Raw genomic sequence first — 26262 nt, forward strand, 5'->3', positions numbered from 1 at the left:
AAAAGAGAAACTATCCCAGTATTTTAACATCGACTGTCATTTGTTACTACGGCCTTGATTCTGTATGCAACACACTCCTCTATCAGATTCAGACATTGCTTTAATCCCCTTTTGCACCTTCTTTATGAAGTAAAACAGCAGATGGATTCATCTTAGATGAAGAGGTCAAAGAGGAAGTTTGTGTGTGTCTGTGTGTGGGGTGACTATAACAGGAAAATCATTTTCCATCATGAAATCCGGGTTGAAAGCTTTCTTAGGTAACTTGCTTACCTTTCTTTGTAAATACCAGGCTTGGAAGATTTTAAATAAAATCAACCCACAGCTGAAGGAAGATTTCTGGCTGATATAGACAGCAAGAATTTACACAGGAAGGCCGGGGACCACAGGTAATGTGGTGACTGCCCATAAATCTGGAGAAATCTCCCTTTCATCTCAGAGACTCAGAAGAGCCCCACCTCGGTTATACCAAAGTACCGTTCACGCCCATGGTTCTTTCCACTTCCTCTCACCCCCACAATTTTACTCTTTCACGACTTTTTTGCTGAAACAGATTATGAGAAATTAAGGTGTGAGGGAGCATGCAGGTTTCTGGTGGTAAGGACAGACAGGGGGCCATGGGGGCCACCGTGGCTGAGGAGGCAGAGGGGCTAAAGCCGTGTCTGCTGTTTCTATGCTCCACAAGCCACATCAAAGGGCCAACTGAGAGAAAAACATGCTGGGGGAGTGCTTCAAAGGAAACTGCAGAGTTACTTATTAAAACAAAAAAAAAGACAAAAGATGCAAATTCCTCCAGCAACCATCTGAAAGACCCATAATAGATCAGGCCCTAGATTTGGTGGGCTTTGCAGAAACAAGGAGTGAGGAGTAATCCTGCCTCCAAAGACCTAACAGTCTTATGTGCTGTGGGGGTGGGGATAGGGGTGAGGGTAGTTGGGGGGGGGGCATTGCACAGGGGACATCCACATATTGGACGGTGTTTATCCAGGGTGCCAAGTGCTGTTCTGGGAGGGTGGACATAAGGGGAGAGGTAGAAGAAAGAAAGAAGTGCCTGGCAAAGTCTAGGACCCCAAGGTTCAGGCTCTAAATCTAGATCCTCTAGAACTCAACCCTTCAGGCTCCATAGATCTCCTGGTTATCTGTCCTTGATGAATTCAATAGAACTAGGATCTAAACTATCATCAGTGGTGCCAATAATTTCAAGTAAGATTTCCTTAATCTAGAAAAAAAGACAGGGGAAAAAAATCTTTTACTGAATGCCTACCCCATAGTATAAAACAACTCCCCTCCCTTTATTAGGTACAGAAATACAATAGTTATCACTATTGTATTGAGAAAAATCACAGCTAGCTCACATGCATGTGCACACAAAATACCATGACAGACATCATGCAAGATTTTTGATTAGATTTTTGTTCACATCACCATAAAAGTTAAGACAAGTTCACTTTCCAGTTACCCTGGTAGAATTTCTCTTAATGCTCTATGATATAGATTTATCCAAAATTGAGTTCAAATTAAATTTGTATCGAATATTTGGCAGAAACCTGTATGCCCTGGCCCCCATGGACCTCATTTCCCCCATTCCCAAAGGGAATGACTCGTGGGCTTCATCTCAGGGCCTCAGTCGACCAGGAAGCTCTATTTCCATTTCACATGATCTTAGCTCTCAGATTTGCCCTCAGCAAATCTCCTAGCTTTGCAGTATCAGATGTCTGAGGCTGTTAAAGGCATGTTGACATTCGCTTCCTACTTATTTCATAGCTCCTACTCAAAGAATATTCTGGGCCAGTTTTTATTGTTTACACTACATAGAGAAGCCATTTTGAGTATTATCCATGATTTTTAAAAGCCAAGAAACAATACAAGTTTCTTCTTCTTTTTTTTTTTTTTTTAAGATTTATTTATTCATGAGAGACACAGAGAGAGGCAGAGACGTAGGCAGGGGGAGAAGCAGACTCCATGCAGGGAGCCCGACGTGGGACTCGATCCCGGGACTCCAGGATCATGCCTCGGGCTGAAGACAGGTGCTAAAGCGCTGAGCCACCCAGGGATCCCCTACAAGTTTCTTCATTTCCAACATGGGACCTTATAAATTAAGGTGCCAATTTAGAAAAATGTATCTATTTCTGCCTGTTAACTCTCGTATCTTCAACTACAAATACGATAGCTATGTTAAAGGACTACTCCTGTAAATATATTCAAGTAAATCACATTAACGGGGATCCCATATTTGGGGGCTTGGAGGCTAAAACTCATAAAACAGTGGCAAATGGTGAGTATTATCTGGGGCCAATGAGGCTACAGAAAAACTGAGTGAGGTGAGCCCACACATTTAGAAGGATATCACGTCAAAAAGACTGGCAGGTTGGCAGATTAGGATCAAGAGCAAAGCTCTCCTGGGGACTCCACAGGTCTCTGATTAGGTGGGCAATGAAGTAACTCTGTGTGTGTGTGTGTGTGTGTGTGTGTGTGTGTGTGTGTGTAAAAGGCAAATGGAGTGTTGGGAAACCAGCTGCTCCCACCACAGACCAATGAAACACAGAAGAGAGACCCAACTGCTCATTCAATCATACAGAGAACCAAGTATCCCTCAGTTTTCTCTGTTAGCAGAGTCATGTAAACTTGTAGGTTAAACATATGAACTTTCAGATTTGAGTCCCCAAAACCTCATCTGCACTAGAGCTGCCCAAATTCAAAATGGGCTACCCTGGGTAGGGTATGGTGAGTCTTCTCTCTTTACAAATATTCAAGAGAAATGCCAGAGGACAATGTGGAAGAAATGCTGGGGAAGAGAGTCACATACTACGTGGCTGTTGGGACTAGTGCGAGTACGTGCTCTTGTCTTCAATGCAAGTGTCCCTGAATAATGTTGAGTACGATCCTATGAACAAGTAATACCACATTAATAAAGTTATCTAGAAATCCTACCATCTTTCCTCACCACAGGAAGGTGGATTTTTTCCCCCATCCTTTCTCTATTTTTGGAAAGGAGAGTGGACACTGTTGCACAGAGAACATCAACACAGACGCCCACCGGAAGGCCAAGCTCCAGACTGACAGGCATATTCAGCTGACCTTTGGCTACACTTATCAAACCTGTTTCGCACACATACAGGTAAGCATATGCCACTTTGTTCTCCTTTGGAAGGAATCTCCAAAGGAAAGCCTTTCACTTCTCATTTTTTACTGTAATTACTTATGTGCCCCTGGTAAAACTCCTCCTCAAAAATATTCATGCTAACAGTGATCACACCAAACACCCTGCAAGGGATTTAAAAATTATGCCGATCATACAGAAGGAGCTCTGTGCTGGCAGAGAAGGAGGAAGATGTGCCTCTTACTGTCTCTCCATATTCACTGAAACGTATTGCTTAATAGATTTCATCTGAACAGGCCACAGCTACTGTGCTTAGGTCTGGTTTTTTCTAAACCAACTATATGAACAGCTCCCTGCCAACTATGTGCTTAAAAGAGGAAAAAGAACTTAAAAGAAGAGAACTATACCTACACCTACCTTAATCTAAAGGTATTTTAGGGACTGGAATGCAAAGTCCTGATTACATGTACAAAATCTCCATGGATGGCATGGGTTGGGCATGGTACTTACATTATTTAGGAAGCATGGAGGGGCAGGTAGGAGGAGATCTAAAGAATTCTCCTGAAAGGAAAGTGTTAGCTGGGCCATATTTTTACTGTGTCTTTGGTAGAACCACCTTGCCTATAGATAGGGTGTCCTCCTGCGGGAAGACAGGAGCTTGGCCCTGAGCCTGATGGCAGAATGTGATACTCACAAACTTGAGAAGGAACGTGTTTTCCCGTAGCGCTCCGATGCACCCTGCGAATCCCAAAATGAACATCACTCCTCCCACCACCAGGAAGAGCCAAACTGGATCAAAGCCGCCGAGATCAGTGATGGAAGAGATGTTGGACAGAACTCCCTGGGGACAGAAAAGCACACACAACAGGACACCAGGATGTAGGGTCAGTTTTTCAACATACAAGGATCATTACAATGGTCTTTTCCCCCCATGCAAAGAAAAACTTCAGAGTAAAACTGATTGGGTGTGATTAATACTCAGGAAACACTGCAAAAAATAAAATAAAATAAAACCCCCAAACCCTTACTTTCTATCCAAGGTCTAGATGGGTTCTTATTTTTGGCAAAGGAATGACCCCAAGAAACTGTCATCAGACCCCTGGATGGAGAAGATGTGGATGTTACCTTTGTTTTCTATGTCCCAAATATAAGTGGTCATGAGTAAAAAACAGTGTGTAAGGAAAACATACTTCCTAACGCCAAGGAAGAGGGGTCATCTTTAAGTCCCCAGGGCCTGCAGATGTCAGACAAGTGCCTGTTTCAAGCCTGTAGCATTTCTTAGGAAACAAGGGTACGGTTAGATGCCGAAGGCGAACACAGAGGCCAGTCCCAGCCACAAGCTCCTAAAAGTTTTCCAGGGAAAAATCCATGCCTCAGAATCCACCCTTGAGCTTCACAGGAGACCCTACCAGGCTCATATTCCCAAAGTCCACTTCAGTGGTTTGTGCTGATGGCTGTCTTACATGGACTTCTTAAGGGTATTACATTACCACCTTTTTTTTTTTTTTTTTTTTTTTTAAAGAATTGAGATTTAAAATGATTCACAAATCCAAATCGATTCCCTGGCTTCCCACCTTTTATTCTCCTGCCAAAGGAACCCAGAGTGCTTTCATTTCTCTACGAACACACTACTTTTTTTTTTTTTTTTTACAAAAAGGATTTCTCCTTCAACCATGATGCTATATCAAACACCATCCAGAACCTATGTTAGAAACTGTAAGATTTTTTTTTCCCTCTAAACTGCAAGGTACATATTTGCTACTCAATCCAATAGAGAAAGACTACTGTTATTTTGAAACCGTGAATGTACTGGAGGAGTCTTAAGTACCCAATATCATCAACATTTTTTCTTCTCTTATTAAATTTGTTTTGAACTCCCAAAATATCCCAGAGTATCATGGTATAGCTTGCTGTGGAGTCCTAAATAATTTGTTTCAAAACCCTCCCAGCAACCTGAAAGAACAGAAAGTATTTATCTGATTTTATACTTTAAGGAAAATGGAACTCAGAGAGGCTGGGTGGCTTGCTGAAGAGTCACACAGCTATTTACTGAGTTTTTTGAACCAAAACAGAATGTCCACTTCAGTGTTTTTTCTCTACCAAGTGGGAGCCATGTATTTGCTTCCCAGCACTTCCCAGTCACCGTGGATCAACACCTGAGTTTAGAAGTTTTAAGTTTTAATCCATTTTAAGGTTGTAGGATCATTCCAACAAAAACATCTTTTGTTTGTTGGGTTTTTGTTTCTTTGGCGGGGGGTGGGGGGCATTAACGTAAGAACAGTAATAGAATATTAATAATAGAACACGTATGAGAAATAAAGGACTCTTAAAACATACAATTTAAACCGTACAGGAAAGGCCAAAGGTTTAAATAAAGTCACAGACGAAGGTTTGAGAGATTGGGAAAGCAGTTAGGAATGTAGGGCGTAGTCACTACTTCTGAGGTGACATCACGAATGCAACCACACCCTTCATAAGACTTCTTGGACCAATGGTTTGCTCCAGTCTTGTGTTTCTTAGATTTCCAAGCTCTGAATCATGAATACTCTGGGGAGGGGATGTGCGCTTTGGGGTAGGGGGAGAACACAGAAATACTGTTACCAATTCTCCACCTACACAGATGATACTAAGAAAAAAATTGCCAGAAAAGTCACACAAAATCCAAGCAAGAGTGGTGAGGGTCCAGCGTTGGGAGGAAATCAACCTCTCCCCCGTGGAAGGCCTCAACACAGGTGTTAATACTTAAAGTCTTAATATCTTGGACTTGCTCAGCCAGGAGAAAAGATGATTTTGGAGGGTACATGATAACATTCTTAACATTTAAAAAGTTAACTATGAGAGCAGGACACCCAATTGCCTTGGCACCAAAAAGAGGCAGCAGAGGTGGAAGTGACAGGAAGAGATGCTGGTTCGGTCACAAGGAGGCCTTTCTGATACCAGCAGATCTCCAGCAATGGATCAGAGAAGACTTCTGCTCATGGGAAAGCCACAGCTATGAACTTCTGCCAGTTGTGTAGTAGGAGGGATTCCCAAAGTGGAGGGGACACTGGGACTTAATGACCTTTAGGCTCCTTCCAACTTTAAGACCATTCTATGATTTCACCCATTTTTAATGGGTTTTTTGTGACTCACACTCAAGTCTGAGCAAAGATCAGATTGTTCCCACTCTTCCATGCTCTATGGCTATACACAAAGAGGTCATGGAGTAAAGGGACAATTATCTGGGCAACTCTGGCAAAACAAGTCAGCCAACCAACATGCACACCTGTGTCTCAAACACCGAGCTACACCACCAAAAGGCTACAAAAAAATATGATCTTAACTGTCAGTAGATTCCTGGATCATCTGTCCTCCCTGGATTTAATTTAGAGGATGAGTACTGGCTTCTCAGACAAACTTATTTTCATACTTTTACTCTGTCCAGCCTACAGGGGCAGTTTTAAGTGAGAGGCCTCCAACTGTTTCCATGGAAACATCAATCATTTGGGGGGCCTTGCTGGCCTGCAGATTCTACTTTTAATCCTAAATTTTGGCAAAAGGCAGGGCTGGAGACAGATACTGAGTGTTTCGGGGAAATAATATTCTGCAAAGCATGAAAAAGACTAAGACGAGCTGTATTTTTAATGGATTCAGAACATACACAGTTCATTATCAGCTGAGAACTAACTCAAGTCTTAAAGCACCAAGTGTGGAAGTCAATGCCCAATGCCCGGTTTCATTTTCCTCAGGATTGGAATTACTCACCTACATGGAGATGAACAAAACACTGCACTCTTTCACCTCTACCAGGCTCCCCAGTAGCCACTGAAATGCAGTCTTACTGCTTCCGACTACACAGAGAGATTAGAGAGGGGCCAAACTTAATCCTGGCAGCAAAGATTCTAAGATTACAAAAATGATCGGTTCGGCCTTCTGTTGTCTTAGAGACAGGGTCTCTCATTGGACTTTTTAATTTTGTTAAGCTCAATGTGACAAATGAGTAAGAAGTGCTAGAACATGCCTGCTGAAGAATAATTATCATTAAAGCTTGTAGTTGACAAGAAGCCGGAAGAAAAAAATACAAGCTCTAAGATTGCAGTTAAGTCAGCCAAGTGATTTAAAATAGATGTTCCGATTCGTGGTAAATCCTCAGGAATGCACAAGAACAACAGCAGCAGACACCTAGTCTTCTGGGAACCTGTGGGCAACACCTTCTTCTTTGGGGAATAGCACTTTCTCCTTCTTCTAAGGATTCCTTCTCCCCCAAATGCACTTCCTGTGCCCCTTTGAGTCGCCAGTTCTCACATGACCTCACTGCCCTAATGACAGTTGAGCAGTCAATGAATTGCCTTCCTGGGACTCCGGGGATTTAAAAGAGGCATCTCCCTCCTGTGGCTGAAGTTATAAAAGGCCAAAATTCAGAGCCACATGCGATAGGTTTTTTTTCACCATGTGGAGAAATTCAGTCTGCAGTGAGAAACAGAAAGCCAAGCTTAGGAAGAAACAAAGAATAAGGGTAGGGAGGGAAAATCCTGTCAGCATTATAACCCCTGGCCTGACAGTGAGTTCTGCAAATCACTCCAAAATCCTTGGAATACACCACCATTGACTGCACAAGGGGGCTCCAGGGGGGTCTGCATTTGCATCTGAGTTGTCCTGCACCTGACAACAGCTTTGAATAAACTAGGAGTTTAGGGCAGTATGTGTGTCTATACACACAGGCGCAGAACACACACACACACACACACACACACACACACACACACACACACACACACACGACCAAAACTGGAAGTTCACTTTCTGCTGGAAAAAAAGTTCTGGGGGTGGAATGAAGAGCAGAAAAGGGGCAGAGGTAAATGTTGGACTTAATATGGTCCCTTTATTCAGCTGTCTGGTACTTCCAGTTAACGGAGCAGTTAAGCCAGTGTAAACAGTCTTCTTTCATGTTGAGTTGCCATCAGCTCAGCATCGTTAGTGAAATGAGTTCTGGATGGAACTTTTAGGTGGTTCATCTCTGTCACTGACAAATACTACATGATCTAAGCTCCAATTCTCTAAATTCTCTTTGGACTTAAATATCAACTTTTTCAGAACTCAAACTTACTGAAAAAAAATAAATACAAAATGTCATTTGGCTACTCTCTTCTGTCCCCAGAACTGCTGCTTATGTGAGAAGTACACACACACAGCCTGCTATTTGCATCCCACAAATAAGTTCTTGTACTTGTCCTATGAGGATCCTGCAGGCAGAGCCCTGGGAGCTCAGGCTGCTAAGGGTACGCGACTTCACGCATAATGTCAGCAAATAGCATCCTACGAAGCCGAATCTAATTGTAATGAAAATAAATGGATGAGAACTAGAGCAATTAGCCACATGTATTTATTCCTTTATCCATTTGTCTGGATTGACATGAAAATGGTATTCTGAACAGTAGCAGTGAAGAAAGAGAGAGTCAGAATAAGAAAGCCAGAGACCAAGAGTACAGGTCACAAGAAAAATATATTCTTCATTATCATTAAGATTATACTGATAGAAACTGGTTTGTAAGAGTTCTTCACAGACATACTATATATTCCTGTATCCACAGTCCAATGCCCCTCGGCCAGCTTCCCCAGATCTACAGCTGGTGCTGCAGCAGAGGCAGAAACAAATTGCCCATGACGCAAAGTGCTGCTCTAAAGGCAAAGTGAGTACCAGCCAACTAAAAAAGTTGAGAAAAACAAATATATTCAGCAAATTAGCTATTCCACAAATTGGCTTTTGGACAACTAGCTCTTGGCATATCAATTCAGAGCCATTAAGAGATGATCCTCCAGGGAAAATAGGAGATTTCCATGATCTACTAGGGCCCTAGATAGTATCTCTCTGAATTTAGCAAGGAGACATGTGTCTAAAAAGAAATAAGATAGGTTCATAGAACATGTCTGAAGCAATTAACATACAGAAGCTTAGAGGCCAACAAACAAAAAATGTATCAATGTGCATCCACCATGGTAAAAGGGAGACTCTGATATTCGAGTCACTTAAACAAGGCTGCTCTATCTAGAGCATGGCAGGGAGCATTCATCTTGCACTGTACTCAAGCCCCCCCACCCCCCACCCAGCTCACTTACAATTTCCTCTGAAATCCTATAACACCGTAAGAGGGTAGCCTGGATAGTGCTAGACGCAGGGCAACAAGACAGGGCATGATAATACAGACGTCTTGTCCCCAATCCTAGTTCTACTACCTACTCCCTGTGTGATCTTGGGCAAGTTAGCAAACCTGCCTAAAACTCAATTTCCACATGAGTGAGATAGTACCCTACATCATAAGGATGAAGGAAATAATTCAAGTAAATCCACACACTATGCTAAGTGCTTGGCACAAAATAAGAATTCAATGAAAATTTATCACCCTCCTCATCACCACTATTACATGAGACCAAAAGGAAGACATCAGGTGCTACTGAAGCACACAGGAGAGGTGTCTAACTGCAACTAGAGAGGAATCTATCTTGCTCGGGTGCGTGTGCTGTGTCCGGCCCTCTGAAGGAAAGCCATGACCATGATGGTCGCGCCTAATGGAGGTGCCGCTGACTGGCCAATCAGATCTTCTCTGCTGGGGAATGGGAAATCACCTAAAGACACTCCAAGTAAATACGGCGGAAGAAAGAGGCCATGAGTAAGCAAAAGCCAGGAGTGGGGAGAAGCTAACAGTGCACAGAGGTAGTGCAGTGGAGGAAAGAGCAGTGAGAAGGAGTCAGCAGCCACGCTGCCAAGATGGTGGCAACCCAAACCAGGAAAAGCAGGCCTCTGCTGCCAAGGAGCCAGCGGGCACACTGGCCTTCGAAGATTCGCTGCTTCTGAGTAGCCTTCCAGATCCCTCCCGGGGCAGGGCGGTAGATCTCATCGTCCAGTGGTTTGATGAACACTGATTCAGCAAGAACGTGAAAAATTGGCCCACCTTCCCTCCGACCTCCTTCTCCTCAGCACCTCATTCATTCAACTACCTCTGAAATTACAGCAGCTTCTCACCCATGGTTCTGCAGTAAGGGAATAGGTTCTGAGCATAACTATTTCTTCTTGGAAAAGATTTCTATGCACGTGCAGAAATGAAAAGGCAAACAAAGCTCCAGAAGGGTTTCAAACCAATAAACCTCAGGAGTGTCTGTGGTTTTTTTCCACCACCAGCTCCGAGAGTCCTCTGTGTGCCACCTGGCAAGCTTCAGTTTCTTCTCTCTCAACCCACACAGAAAAGAAATGCAAAAATAGCATTAATAAGCCCCTAAGGTCTGGGACTCTTCTGCTTTGGCATATACAAGCACATTCCTTCCAACTGCTGGATGAGAAACAAAGAGGCAGGCATATGGAATGTGTACCCCCAGCCAGGCCAGATGGACCCCTTTGAGATTTATGGGACTGGGTCCTGATTCACCCACCCCTCCATAAACCAAACCTGCCTGGGGTGGAACTTGCAGCAGCTTTCCTAGTGTAAAACAAAGAGAAGCATTTCCCTACTTGAGAAAGGATGACAAGACAGGACATTCTTAAAAAAAAAAATGACCTCCTGAGACAGGGGGGTGGGGTGAGGTGGGGTGGGGGTGCTGGAGAGCTGGAGATGCAGCTTTCAGCAATGCCCACAGGAAGACCAAGCTGAAAACACAAGGCTGCAGGGAAACCTACTCCTTCAACACTCACCAGAGATCCCCAAAGAACATTACAAAGCTAAGCCACTCTGCAAACCCCAAAACATCCATTTGCCTAAGGAACTGTGGCAGAGTCCAGAGAGAGGAGTTGGAAGGTGAAGGAACAAGAGCTCACTGGGACCCGAGTTGTCTAGGGAGATGCAACCTAGACATCGGTTGCGGGGGCAGCCAGACTCAGGGCCTGGCAAAGAGATGCACAGTTAAAGGAAGGCCAAGCTGTGCTAAAGGCATGTGGTTTCTTCGTTTTTCCTTGTAAAAAAAAAAAAAAAAAGTCATTGGTGAGACTTAAGTAATCTCTTCTTACAGATAAAAAATGGTCATGACCACAGGGCACCTGGGTGGCTCAGTCGTTTTAGTGTCCGACTCTTGATTTTGGCTCAGGTCATGATCTCACGGTTCTGAGATTGAGCCCGATGGGGCTCCCCGCTCAGTGAGGAGTCTGAGATTCTCTCTCTCCCTGTGCCACCCTCTGCTCTCTCACAAGTGCTCATGCACACACTCTCTCTAAAAATAAATAAAATCTTTTTTTAAAAAAATGGCCATGACCTGGTTTGGGGAGAGGAAGAGGAGAAGAGGCAGTCATCTTTCAGGCCTCCATAAAATCTTGCAATCAAGCAGTTGGCAGGGTGGCCAGCTATGCCAAGTCCCATCCACTGGTATCACTCACCAGCCAGAAATGCCACTCTGACATGAGCGACTGCCTCTCTGAACATGGAAACAAAGCCATGTGCCAAAGTGTCACTTTTCAGAAATCTAGCATCTTCCCAGGCCACTCCCCAGATGCTGTCATGTGCATGTTCTGACAATGGAATACATACCCAGGAACAGTCTTAAGTATGAAGTTTAAGCTGAAATATGTAGTAGAGGCTCTGACTGTGGTGTCTCCCCTAAAGTAATGTGAAAAAACAAGCAAACAGCCTAGTGATAGGTGATCACTGTATTATTCTAGGGCCCCAGGGATATAAATCATTCAGTTGTTAAGCAGACTTTCACGGGGATTACCTGAGAGGTGACAGGTACTGTATGTGTCATGGGTATTCGGAGTGAAGGCACAGTGATACCATCAGGAGCTAGTCTAGTGGGGAGGGCGTGCAGGTAAGTAGCTTGCTGGGCAGGAGTAGCAGTGGGCGCTATGGGAGCATAGAGGGAAGGGGCCGAAGGAGACATCAGCAAGGGCAGAGACAAAGTTACAGGATCTGGCTCATGGAGAGGTCTATGCGGGAGCGTAACAGGTGGAAAGAGGAGACTAACCGGGCGGCGGGGGCGGGGGGGTGGTGGGAGCTGGTTTGAATCTGAGGGCGTTCTGAACAGAGGAAGGCCCAGGTCATTTGTGCACTTAGAAGCTCACAACCTGGGCAGCAGGTAGGTGTTATGGAAGCAGCTGGGAGGCTCTGTGGAGATCCCAGTGGGCTACCCTGAAAGCTAGAACAAAAGGGATATAAGAGCCACACTAGTGAGCCCACTGTGTGCCTGGCCCTGGGTACCTAGAGGAATTCACGTCACAATGGACCTACCAGGTAGGACCACTGGCCACAGCAGGAAATAGACACGGAGACGGAGAACCTGCCAGCTCACCAAGTGAGAAAGTGACAGAGCAGGGTTTCGAGCCGAGGCTAACTGATCCCAGAGTGGCCTACTGCCTACCTGCCCCCATGATGCTCTACTTTCTGGAAAAAGCAAGCAGCAGTGGGCAAGATTTTTATTTCCACTATAACATCATACATCTGTTTCTAAAATTTAAGAAAGATATGTAACATGATGTTAGAATAATATTCTTGCCTTGGACTTCCCTGATCACTATCTGAAAACCAATGTGAGTAGGAGACAGACACCTCTCCCGGCGCCACCCCCCACCCCCTTGTCACACACACACTCACAGGCAAAGAAGAACTTCTTTCTCTGGCACACCTCAGCAAAATCAAGCGGATATAAAGTAGCTTAAGGGAGAGGCGAGTGAGAGAATTTCCTTTCTCTAGAGAAAAGTGGTTGCTGTGCTGTGCCCCATCTCTCCCCCGCAGCTTGCTTTGTACCTTAAACCTAGCCTGGAGTTTCTTTCTTTCTTTCTTTCTTTTTGAGATTTTATTTATTTACTCGTGAGACACACACAGAGAGGCAGAGACACAGGCAGAGGGAGAAGCAGGCTCCCTGCAGGGAGCCAGATGTGGGAGTCATCCCAGGACCCTGGGTTCACGCCCTTGAGCAGAAGGCAGACGGGCTCAACCACTGAGCCACCAACGTGCCCCCCACTAGTGAGGAGATTCAAGGGCACTACGGGGGGAGCTCTGGGACACAGTAATTAGGGCCAGACTGCCCAGGAAGGCGCCTGTGAGCTTGGCTCGGACTCCCGTCCTAGAAACCTGGGGAGAGAGGAGGGCTGTAGGGCAGGCAGGCGAGGGCTGTTGGTGGTGGTACCGGCCTCACCCCCAGACGAGTGCGACCAGGGAGAGGCAGCTTGGGGTGAGAGCAGGAAACCCCAGAAGGCAGAGTGCAGAGGAGCACGGGCTGAGGAAGACGGCTAGGTCTGAGCAGGGGAACAAGGCAGCCACCTACGAGAGAGCCGCCAAACTCAAGGGAACTACCAGACACACAGACTCAGCAGGGAAGCTTCAAAAAGACCCAGATATCATCCCCTTCACCACTGCCAGGTCCCAAGAGCAAGGCCCACCCCCACTTCAGCTCTGGCAGGAAGTGGGCAGAGAAGCACCTGTGGGGTGAAGCACCTGTGAGCGGGGGAGGGGTGGCAGGCAGAAGAAGGGGCCTCACCCTGCTCCCCTCCTCAGGGGCCCAGGCAGATGGAGCTAGGCGAGGAGAACACTGGAACACAAGACAGATTTGGAATTTCTGGTTACCATCCAACTCATCCGGGCCTGGACCAGTGGCTCAAAACGAGAGTAGGCCTATGGCATCTGAGAATGAACGACATTGACCCACCTAAATTCTCATTCCTGAGAAATCCCTCTGAAAAAAGTTTACATAGACAAGCAAAAAGAAACGAATTTTTTATATATCTCATGTGTTTGTTGAACATACTGGTTGTAACACACGAGGCTCACATGCTAACTTTGGAGGTACTAAGAAAGAGCTGTTTGGTTTTCAGAATTTTGGCTACAACAGAAAACTCGAGAGAATTACTTGGATGACAGAGACAGAGAGAGAGATGCCAACAAACTTACTACATTTTGGTCAGTAAAATGCTATCTTCAAAGGAGGATTTTCAGCATCTCAGAAACGTCTCCTTAAAGTTGTTTCAAAGCCAAAGTGCACACTTTTCTCTTCCAGTTATCTGGAGAACCACCTCTACCTACCACCTCCCTCTGCTATGGAAACTTGACCGCCACCATTATGAACGGCCTGAACCACGGTATCTCACGGTCTCAGATTTTCCTTCCCAGGAACATTGGGGCAGTTTTTCCAAGGTGAGACTTGGAAAACAATCTTGTCAATGACTGTGGCAAGAAGCAACTGGAAGGTTCTGAAGTGAGGCTTAAAGCGAGACAGTGATCAGGGAAAGCCTCCAGGAGAAAGAATCCTCTTTGTCCAACCCCAGGAAAGCCAGAGGGAAAAGCAGGCCAGAGCTCTTCTAATTCCCCTTCCCCTGCTGGCTCAGGACTGTCACCAATTATCCTTCCAGCCCACTCCCTACTGAGTGGAGCCAAGCCAGGTGAGCCCTGAGAGGGAGGGAGGGGTGAGATGGGGTCTCGAGGAGAGAGGCCAGACTTCCAGTGTAACCTCTCTGGGCCTCAGTTTCCCCACTTCTGAAAGAACAGGTCATCCTTTTCTTAAAGTTTAACCGTAGGGATCCACAGATCACAGAAGTGAAAACGAAACCCCCTGATGAAGAACTATTTTTTCCTGTGCAGTCTTTACAGTATTTAAAGCTCTTCTGCATTTTCTCATTCATTTGCTCACCAACATCTTCTTGACATCTGTGGTGTGGGCAGCACACAGCTGGAACTGAGTGTAAAAGGGCCCAGAAGACAGGTTCCTGCCTGCAAGGGGCTTTCAGGTCCAACAAGCCAGCTGGCCCAGATGGCTAGCACCAGGGTTGGGGGGCAGGACCAGCCATGGGGCTTGGACTCACCTTACAGGCCAGTGATCGACACTCTTCCGGCTCTGAAAAGTGCAGTCTCCCCCTGGCCCTTGACAACTCTGCTGGCAGCACCCTCACTTGTGACTGCCAGTGACGTGTCACTCTGCCTCTCACCCTGACCTGAACACTAAGTAATCAGCATAAATGTTGGGCAAGATGGAAAAGGAAAGGTACCCCTCATTTTTCCATGCAACAGGACGATCATATATAGATTCCTATTTTTATGCCAGAAAGAAACAGTTATCTTCTTTCCAAACAGGCAGAATTAACAGATTTGTTGTTTGTAACACTGTACCACTATCAAATCAGACATCAGAACCACATGTAATTCTACTTGCTTTTTAAGAGCTGTCGACATCACACGCGTATGAGAGATCTGAAGCAACTTCACACCTCTCTAACTGAACGCGGCAGGCCACAAAATAGCCACGGTTTAAAAGAATGCTTTCATCATTCATTTGTTCATTCATTATTTTATGAGCAATATTTTTTGAACACCAACTATGTGCTAGTCAATGTTCTAGGTACTGGAGTGTAGCAGGAAACAGAAGTCTTTGCTTTCACAGAGCTGCTTTTTTTTGTGGGGAGCGAGAGCAATGCACTTACTCGCTGGTGTGAAAGTGCTAAATCCTATGAAAACAGGGAGGAGAAAAACACGGGGAAAGGGGAATAGAGGGCTGGGGGTGCAGTGACAGTGGTCACTTTAAATAGGCCAGGAAGGCCCGTGGACAGAGGTGACACGTGGGCAGAGATCAGAAAGTAAAGCAAAAACGCCAAAGGGGACGACAGTGTTACCAGGAAGGGGAAGAGCAAGTGCAAAGGGCCCAGGCAGGAGGTAGCGGTGGGGGGAGATATGTTTGAGATTTTGGAGAAACAGCAACATGGTCAGTGGGGGGCTACAGCAGCAGGGAAGGACACGGGGCGGAACGTGAGGTCCCAGACGTAATGGGGGCACCATCTATGGTGTGGAATGAGATGATAAGCTCATTGAGTTCAATGGAAGGCTTGGAGCAGACAAGTGATAGGATCTGTCTTACTTTTCTTTCTCTTAATTTAAATATAGTTGGCATAAAATACTATGTTAGTTCCAGGTATACAACATAGTAATTCATCATTATATACATTACAAAATAATCACCAAAAAAGTCTAGGGACCATCTGCCATCATAAAAAATTATTATAATACTATTGACGATATGCCCCATGCTGTCCTTTCCATCCCTGTGACTAATTTTATAACTGGAAGTTTGTGCCTCTTGATGCCCTTCACCTATCTCATTCATAGCCCAATTCCTAACCCTCTAGCCACTGTTTTGTTCTGTTAGTTAGGAGTCTGTCTGTTTCATTTTCTTAGATTCCACATATAAGTGAAATCATATGGCATTTGTCTTTCTCTCTCTGACTTACTTCACTTAGTAGAACACCCTCTAGGTTCATCCATGTCACAAATGGTAAGATTTCGTTCTTTTTTTTTTTTTTTTTTTTACAGTTGAGTTAATGTTCCATTATATAATACATACATCACTTCTTCTTTATCCTTTCATCTGTCACTGGACACTTAGGTTGTTTCCATATTCTTGACACTGTGAATAATGATGCAGTGAACATAGGGGTGTGCATATCATTTTGCACTAGTGTTTCTGTTTTCTTGGATAAATACTCAGAAGTGGAATTGTTAGGTCATACAGTATTTCTATTTAATTCTTTGAGGAAACTCTGTACTGTTTTCTATAATGGCTGCACCAATTTATATTCCCACCAGCAAGGCACAGGGGGTCCCTTTTTTCCACATCCTCACCAACACTTGTTATTTCTTGTCTTTTTGATACTAGCAATTCTATCTTACATTTTTAAAGATCACTCTGGCTACTTCATGGAGATGCGCCTGGGGTAGGACTAGGGGAAAAAGAGCCAAGGCAGGGAAATCACTGAGAGTTTCCACATGAATGCAGGCAAGGTGTGGGAGCAGCTTAGATCAGGGTCTAGATCAGGATGCAATGGGAAGAAATGAGATTCCCCACATATTCTCAAGGCAGAGTTGACAGTGTTTGCCAAGGGCCTGAATGTGGGTGAGAATAAAAGGAGAAAGAATGTCATGAATACCTGAGCAAGTGGAAGGAAAGAGTTGCTATTTACTGTATTTGGGAAGAGCAGGTTTGAGGAGGGGAATTGGGAATGTTGCTTTGGATTAAGTTTCAGAAGTCATCAGACATTCAGATGGAGATGTTGGGTAAGCTACTGGTCATACAAGACTGGAGTTCAGATAAGGTCTGCATCAAATATCTAAATTTGGAAGTCATTAGAGACAGGTGCCTTTGAAGCCCCAAGCTTGGATGAGATCTCCTAAAAGCCTGAGTAAAAACCAAGAAGAGGTCTCAGGACCAACTTGGGGCAAAGGAGTATGAGAAGGCATTGCTGGTGGGGGTCAGAAAACTGGGAATGTGGGATATCTTGGAAGCCAAGTGAGGAGACCATTTCTAGAAGGGGGATATGATAAATCATGCCTTAGTGCTCGCTTTACAGAGTTTGAGTTTCTGGATGAGAGAGTGATGTGCTCTAGGACCTAGTATGGGTTCAGTAAGAATGTACCAGGTTCAACTAAATTACCAGGCTGGTTAATTAGACAAACAGGGAAGGATACAGTCTGTCTACAAAAACAAGCAGCAGAAAAACAGTCTGGTGTAATGACAAGTAGATGGATTAGAAACTGCTTGACTGATGACACCCAAGGGCACATATAAGTGAATCAGTGTCAACCCTAAAGGAAATTTCCAGTGACATGTCATTGGGCTCTGTCCTTGACTAACTCAAGATATCAGTGGCTTTTATCAGTGATAACTAAACTTGACTGCAGTCAGAACAATCTAGGAGGTATGTGAAAATAGAGCATCCCTCCCCCCCAGTGTCCACCCAGACCTACTGAATCAGAAATTCCCCAGTTGAGCACGAGGGGGTGGGTAGCAAGGAGCTGAGGAAGACCTGAGTTAGAAGAAAGAATTGAAGGAGAAGCTTGATTCAAATGTACAGCTGAAACCAAGCTCAGGGGGATAGAGAATATGCTGGAAGACAGCTGGGTAAATGGAGTCTTACATTTGATTCCAAAAACTCAGCCAGACATGAGGTGGAAAGGGTAAACTTAGCTGGATCTGAGACCAACTTGGGAGTCTCGGTGATCAACAGTGGAATTTCAAGCTGCACGGACAAGAGATGGGAGGAGAAGGGATATGACCCAGCCATGCCCTCTCTGGCCCTGAAAGCACCCTCTTGACAGTACCGGGGACACACTAGAGAGAGGTCAGAGGAGCAAGACCAAGATGGTCAAGGGACTCCCCCCAGAGGGAAGCCAATGCTTAGCTGGAAAAGTCAGAAGACCAAGCCTCCACCCTGAATACCTTCAGGGCTAACATGCAGAGGACTTGCTCTATGAGATCCCACAGGGTTGATCTACCATCACTAAGTAAAAACTAGTAGGACAGGATTCTTCTTTGGTAGAAGGAAGGTCTTTCCAACACTAAGAGTAACCCAAAGAGACAGAAGTGGTGAGTATTTTGCCACAGAAATTGTTAAACTTATATATACCCCAAATTAGCATTTATTACAATGTATTACTTTATGCACATATATATGTGTGCATATATATATGTGTGTGTATATACATATATATACACATACACACACACATACACACATATATATATGCACACCCTTCCTAGTCTGTAAATCCCCTGAGGAATTACACCCCCAGAGTCCAGCACGAGCCCTGTCCTGTGCTATGTGCTCAATAACTGCTATTTGAAAGAGTAAGTTGATAATGGCTGGATGTTACTAAGCCTGTTATAGAGGTGATTCATGCTACAAATTGTTAATGCTCCTTCTAAAACAGCTGATCCTATGATTTCTGAAAAACTGCACACAAACCAGTTTTCCCTGTAGACACAGTCATCCTTTGCATCTGCAGAGTCAATTCAGAATTTAGAATAAAATGGATTATTTATTATGTCTAAAAGTCAATGGTAATATTAGCCCTAGGTTTAAGGCTCAGCCTGGTATTATGTATGTATGGCGGGGGGGGGGGGGCGGGTATTGATCTTTGTCTTGAATATTTCTGTACTCCACATAAAAACGTGTAAAGTCTAATCTATTAAGGAAATCTGATCCTTCAAGCTGTACCCAGTTTGGAGATTATCCAACTCTAGGAGTTCCTTCAAGGAAATGTCACCATATCCCTACTGAGAGGAATTTACTGATTCACAGGCTGGTGTTATCGGCCCAGGAGAAGCATGTTGCCCACTTGCCTTTGGCCAAATTCTGGTTTACCCCAGAACTTCATCCCATCAGAGGCCTGGTCCAGCTGAGATGTTAACCCAAAGGGCTTGGACGGAGTAGCCTTTGCAGTCACCAAGGGGATCAATGCAGATCATATCTTCCTTCAGAGACCGCAGAACAAAATGAATTCTCTGGTCCGTGGATCAAAGCCTGAACTCTCCTAAAATCTGAGACAGCTTCCAAAGCCATCATTCTGCTCCTCCCAAGTAGAAGCAGCCGTGCTATAGTCATGTGTCCAGGGGACAGAGCTCTGTATACAAGAAGCATTTACTTTGTACTGGCACTTCTAGGGACCACCTCACTTAATCCTCACAACAATCCTGGCAGTGAGATTACTGTCTCCCCCTTGGGAAAGGGCATCTCAGAGAAGTTAACATAGTAGCCCAGAGGGACCAGCATTTGACCTCAGGTCTCTTCAGCCCAAAACTGTGCTCTTATTACATACAACAACCAGAGCACTCTTAAAACAAAAGCCAGATACTTTAAAAACAAAAAAAAAAACAAAAAGCCAGATCAGGACACTTCCTTATCAAAATTCAGAATGCTCTGGTGACTTCCTCCATCCAAACTTCTGCAAGACTCTGCCTGTTCTGGCCTCTGCCTGTCCCTCTTGCCCCATCTCCTCCTCCTTCTTGCCCTTGCTCTGTCCCTTCCAGTCCTACCGGCCTACTTCCTGTTTCTTGAAATCCCCAAGTCCCTGCCTCATAGCCACCACACTGGCTATTCCCTCTGCCTGGAATGTTATTCCCCTAATGCCCTGCAGATCCCTCCTACTTCCTCCCGGTCTCTGCTCCAATGCCACCTCCACAGGGAGACCATCCCCAAATACTCTTCTCTAAAAGAGACCTTTTCTCCTACCATTCTCTAACTATACCTGATCTTTTTCAGCCGCATGTACCAGTATCTGAATGCAGGTGGCCTTTTTTCTTTGGCGGGGAGGGGGCGAGACAAGTGGAATGGGGTCAGTAGAAAGGGGTCATGAGAAGAAGGGTCAGAGGGAGGAGGTCATGGGGAGCGGAAACTCAACAGGAGAGGGCAGCCCAGCAGTGTGGCTTGGTGACCACTCATGGTGTCACCTCGGGTTCCATGGCCCCACATTATGGGTGCTGGTTCTGCAGGGATGGGGGCTGTCCAAGGGCCTGCTTAGCACCCACTCTGCACCTAGTCTCTTAACATACCCTAGAAGTAGGGGTGTGAAGGCCAAAGAGAAGAAGAGAGCCTGCAGACTGCCATGGGGAAGATTGCCACCCCGCCCCCATCCCGCCTTCCCACTGGCCTATGGCTGCCCAGGTGGGTTTCTTCCCTGTGCACCCCATCCAACCCCACTGCACTTTCTCTGGGACTTGGATTTATTGTTCACCCCTCTTCTTGAATTTACTTCTTGGAAAATACCTTTCCCCAGAGTCCATCTGTGTCAACCACTGTTCAAGATGCTGAGGACATGTCATGAAAGGTCTGCTGATAGGAAACAGCATAGGACATGGACATGAGCAAGAGGAAGCAGATCCAAAGTGGGGAGGTGGATGGTCAGGTAGGTTCCACACAAGGTCATCTGAGCCAGACATGGAACAGAGGGAGCAAAGCTTGGTGATAGCTAGGCAAAGAGCGCTCAGAGCAGAGGGAGGCAAATGTCCCCTGAGACTCCTGGGGCAGGGATGAAGTCCACAACAGGGCCAGTGAGGGCAGACATACAGAAGCCATCAGGCAGGGAAAAGATCTCAGTGTTGGGCCCAGAGCCCAAAGGGAATCATATAAGCTTTATGTTTTCCAGCAAGCTATGGAAAATCAGCTGGCTGGAGCAGAGGAGTGAAATTATCTGACATACACATCTTAAAGAAGCCCGTGGAGGTAGCGGTGGGACCAGTATGAGTCCACTGCAGTTAGACCTCTAGGTGGCCAGCATGTAGCACCCAGGGTTGTAGGAAGAAGTCCTCGGCTAGTTAACTGCTTACTGTCAGGGCCCCACTGGGGCACGGACTCTACATCATTCACTGCTGTGTCCCCATGCCTGAGAGCAGGGGGCAGACATGTGGTCACAGAGCCCCAAAGTGGGCTGCCACACGTCCTTTACCCTCTGCTACCTCCACGTGGACCCAGCTCACAGAGTTCCGCTACATAGTAGCTGTGTAACCGGTCAAGTCACTTCAGCTCTCCAGGGAATTTTCCATTGACAGGCAGCGGACTTGACGGAGAAGGGACTGCTACTTCACCCCCACCCAAAGACCGCATCACCCCCTTGCTCTGATATTTGTGTGACGTTGCCAGCTTTAGAATTTTGTGATTTTTATCAGAGAAGAGACATTTGGGGCAACTGAGGAAACAAGAACATAATTATATTTCACAAAGAGAAACATTACCAATGGTCTGTTTATCGCTACAACAGACAATCAGTTCATTTAATGCCTTCCAACATCTTTTCAAATCAGTCAGAAATGGACTCTTATTAAGGGAGAGTTACAAAAAGCTGCGTTATCTGGCATTAACCAATCCGAAGGCTTCTGAAAGTCACATTTCTGAGATTCCACCAATATAAACGTACAAGTCTACAAGGGGACCGGGCAGACGCTAATCATAATCCAAAAGGTGACCAGTATTCAACACCAGTTTCCAGAGATGAAACTATGTCTGTTTGGGGAACTTGTCCCCCTTTATCACTGCTCTGCCTCAGAATGTTGCTGGCAGGTGGTTTGTTTTCTGTAAAACATTTTACATTCTGTAGAAGTATTTTGTAAATAAACAGAAGGTGGTTTACTTTCAAAACTCAGGCTTTACTTTTTGAGTTTTATCTGATGCAGTCTGAACTTTTTTTTTTTTTACTTGCAGAAATTCCTACCGGCATCTGAGGGGCTTTTGTTTGCTGGACTTTCTTAGTTTTTCTCTAATACACAGAACATCTCACAGAAACTCTTGGCTTCAGGCCATAGTTAAGGTCACAGGAAGAAATACCAAAGGGATAACAGACAGGTCTTCTGGGAAAACTGAAGCTAACCTTTGTGTTTGCAAGTTTTCATGCATCCGCACACTCCCTCAACTCCCCAAGGTGGGAGATAAAAATGCTGTAGATGATTCTGTTCCCAGAAAAGGTAGAAAAGAGGAGTTCATGTTAATTTTTGAATTCCAGTGTAGTTTTTGAATTCCGGTGCTTGGCCTCATTAGAATTTGTAAAGAAACAATTAAAGGGTACAGATGGGAAGGAAGCCAGAGAAGACACAAGGCAGTGAGGTCATGAGCATGTTGTTTAGAGCATAAACTGTCCAGAACACTGTATCTTCACCATAGACTAGAATATGCTACTCCATATTTCCACGATATTTCCTGGATATTGTGGAAATATTTCCGGAAATATTGTATATTGTATTTGTTCATATGTTCATATGTTCATAAAGACATAAACATTATATATTGTATTTGATCATAGATTTTGAACATTCCTAAATACTTTCAATCAGCAGACAAGCATTCACATTCTTTAGTATTAACATGAAGTTTATCTGATATTCAAACATGAATTATATCCAGCTTCCTTCATACAACATGCTAATAGCTTATTACATAATACTCACACTGAAAAATCATCTTTATGGCTTAAAAAATCTTCCAAAGGGTTAAAAGAGAGAGAGAGAAGGCTACAGGTGATTTAGTGATATTTATGAGCATTACTGAAATTCTTGTGCCAGTGAGGAAATTGCCCACAAAAATACATATCTCCAGCTAACTGATAAAATTTCAACAGACGTTCTCTGTTATGCATATGTATTGTTACTTTTGTAATTATTTTGATATAAAGGCTTGTTTAAGCTTCATTCCTAAAGAGCCTTTGAAATATGACTTATCAGGGATCCCTGGGTGGCTCAGCGGTTTGGCGCCTGCCTTTGGCCCAAGGCGCGATACTGGAGTCCCGGAATCGAGTCCTGTGTCAGGCTCCTGGCATGGAGCCTGCTTCTCCCTCTGCCTGTGTCCCTGACTCTCTCTCTCTCTCTCTCTCTCTCTATGTCTATCATGAATAAATAAATAAAACCTTAAAAAAAAATATGACTTATCTCCCAAGAACACTTTCTTTCATTAAAGAACCATGTTTCTTCATACTCTGTAGTTGTAAGAAAAGGAGACAACATGTAGCATAACATGCAGCCTCTAAACAACCAAAATGTGTGCATTTTCATAATATTCAACTTACTTTTTCATTCCACGCCCACAGTCCGATTCCAAGAAATGCTATTCCCAAAAACTGAAAGAAAAAAGAAAAAGGGGGTGTTAAGTAAAAGAGTAAATGCCATGTTTTTACTGATACAAATAAGAAAGTTTGAAACCAATTCTTTTGTCACTTTATCTGGCTGAGAAGTAGTACTGTCATAACAGCCCTTAACAGAAAACGAAACACCATGATCATCTTGATTAAAATTAAGCATTAAGAAGGGTTGAGTGAAGACAACATGCTATACATATTCAACGAAATATTACTCAACCTTGGAAAAGAAGGAAATCCTTTCATTAGCAACAACATGGATGAACCTGGAGGGTATTATGCCAAGTAAAATAAACTAGACAGAGGAGATAAACAACACAGTATCATTTACATGTGGAATTGAAATAAATTCAACTCCTAGAAACAAAGTAAAAAAGTGGTTGCCAGAGGCTGGGGGAGTGGGGGGGATAGAAAAAGGTTAGTAAAAGGGTACAAGCTTAAGATGAATAAGGTCTGAGGATCTAAGGTAAACATGGTGACTACAGTTGGTAACACTATATTGGTAAAATCGAATTTCCGCTAAAAGAATGGAAATGATGTTACACACAGGAAGGTAACTATGTGAGGTGATACATGTTAACTCAGGGTGGGGAATTCCTTCACAACGTATATGCATATCAAATCATCATGTGCTACTCTTTAAATATGATTTCATTTGTCAATTATATCTCAATAAAGCGGAAAAATAAAAATTTTTAAACTTTTTTAAAAAGAAGGGTTGGAGACATGTAGGTGCTTCGAAGTCATTGATATTATGAAGAATAAAAATTAGAACCTTGAGTAAAATCGAAGTTATTAATAATGTTTAATGCTGCCTTTCAGTGTAAGAGAGGACACAGCACCTACCCCCATAAATCCAAGCCCAGTGTTCACTAAAAAATGAATGTAAAAGAGCCAGTGATTCTCTCCACACCATCAGGCCGTGAGAATTGGTCCAGGTCCAATACGGCATGCGGAAGGCCTCTACACACTCCTTACCACTTCTTCAAAAGGTGACATGAATCTTAGCAAGTCCAATGTGACCCAAAGAAAAGTCCTGGATTCTTCCATTTTTCAGAAACTTAAATAACTTCTATCGTACTTTAGGGGGCTTCCATGGCTTGGTCTGTTCTCATCTCAGCGCCATAACTTCACATACAAACACCACAGTGAGATAAAGGAGAACCCAACACAGAGCTGCCTCTTACACAATCACACACCCCAGAGTGCTGCCCAGTAGCTTGAGTGGAGGTGTTGAGTGGGGATGGGGAACCAAGCAGTACCCAGGGGGATTCTCCATTTTAGTTGGTTGTCACTGTCACATGCTCTAAGATACTCATCTCCCCCCCCCCCCCCATCTTAACATGTCTGAAGTTGGGACAGGTCTTAAAATCGATAGTATCTCAGGTTTTTTTCCCTTTGACTTTACCTAAAATAACAGCATGTCTTGTAATCTGGGTGTCACATGTTTGATGACACATTGTACAGGGCTGTCCACCCACAAAGAGCTGAGTGGTCAGGACCGAGTGTAATTGGCCATGAAGAAAGACACATCTTATTCTTCATCTTCATTACCAATAGCAACTCTGAATTTCCTTCCCAAATGCTGAAGTGAAGAGAGCGGGCAGGTTAACGAGCAGTTTCCATCTGATGGCAGCAGTGCACCCTGTTTATTTTACTAACATCTTGATTAAGTTAAATGTCAGGAAAGCTGTCCACTGAGAGGGGCGCGCAGAGAAAACAAGCGTGAGGGTGATTATTCTTTGCAGTTTTGGGGAAATCTGAGAGCTGTCTACCTGGCAAGGTCTTCATTCACAGCAGGGGGTTGCTGACACTTTGTGGGCATTGGCTTATCAATCCTAGGAGGACTGGGGGAAAGAGCAGGAGCACAGGGGAAAGGCAGGACTGAAAAACCAGCCAGCTGACTGCCCAGAAAATCTGGTTGTGTTTTTTAGAAGCAGAATTTCCGAAATCTCCCGCCAGTTATCAGACTGTGTAATGAGATAACAGGCAATACCTTTTGAACCCCTATCACAAAAGCTCCAGCATGTCCTTGATTGGCAAAAAACAGAAGACCCCCTACCTTTCCCTCTTGCTCTTAGAGGTTTGAAAAGGGTTTAGAAAGAGCTGTTGTTTTGAACATCCCTACAGAAAACTATGGTCTGCCTCTCTACGGCCCTGGTCAGGGTGCTGTGTCACTCTATGGTTTTGATGGAAAATGACAAATGCACCAGTCCCCAAAATGACTCCAAGATACTTGGGACTCTATAGTACAAAAACAGAGCAATTCAGCATGTGAATTTCCTATGTTCAGGTCCTAGGCACAGAAGGGTAACAAGTGACAAGTGCATACACAGCATCCCATCAGACCTCGAAATCAGAGTGCTTGGCTTCACAACTACTGATGTGAAACCTAGCTCAGTGAAATGCCTCACCTTCTAACAACTAAAACTCTTCATGCACAAATGTTCAACCATTTTCGCCAACGCTGTACTTAATGACCGTCACCACAAGCAATGGGTAGGATGTCGTGGCAGAGAACATCACGGCCAGCTGTTCCTCTTGAGTGAACACATTCCTGCTAAGGGCTCCTGCCTAATTGCTAACATTTATCCCTTCTCATTACTGGCCAGGCACCGTGCTTAGAGCTTTGTATATGCAGTGTCTCTTTGAGGCTTCTCAACAGTTGTATTTTGGAATAGGCACTGTTACGAACCCAATTTTAAGAAAGGGAAGAATGAGGTTCACAGAGTTTCATTTGCTTAGAAGCACATAGCTACTGAGTGAAGCAGCAGAGATCTGAACCAAGAGAAGATTAGTAACATCAACGTACACATTCTTACCGGTCCTTAG

General features: G+C 44.5%; 1 protein-coding gene across 1 annotated transcript in view; it reads right to left on the reverse strand.

The window, feature by feature from the left end:
- Nucleotides 1-26262, reverse strand: part of TSPAN5 (tetraspanin 5) — a 168573-nt gene that overhangs the window by 9787 nt on the left and 132524 nt on the right. Inside the window, exons 2-3 of the mRNA XM_041759787.1 lie at nucleotides 23362-23412; nucleotides 3792-3938 (exon numbers count right to left, since the gene is read on the reverse strand). Coding sequence (XP_041615721.1) covers nucleotides 3792-3938; nucleotides 23362-23412 — 198 coding nt within the window. The remainder of the gene's footprint in view (nucleotides 1-3791; nucleotides 3939-23361; nucleotides 23413-26262) is intronic.

This window comes from Vulpes lagopus, chromosome 6 (genome assembly GCF_018345385.1).
Source record: "Vulpes lagopus strain Blue_001 chromosome 6, ASM1834538v1, whole genome shotgun sequence".
NCBI lineage: Eukaryota > Metazoa > Chordata > Mammalia > Carnivora > Canidae > Vulpes > Vulpes lagopus.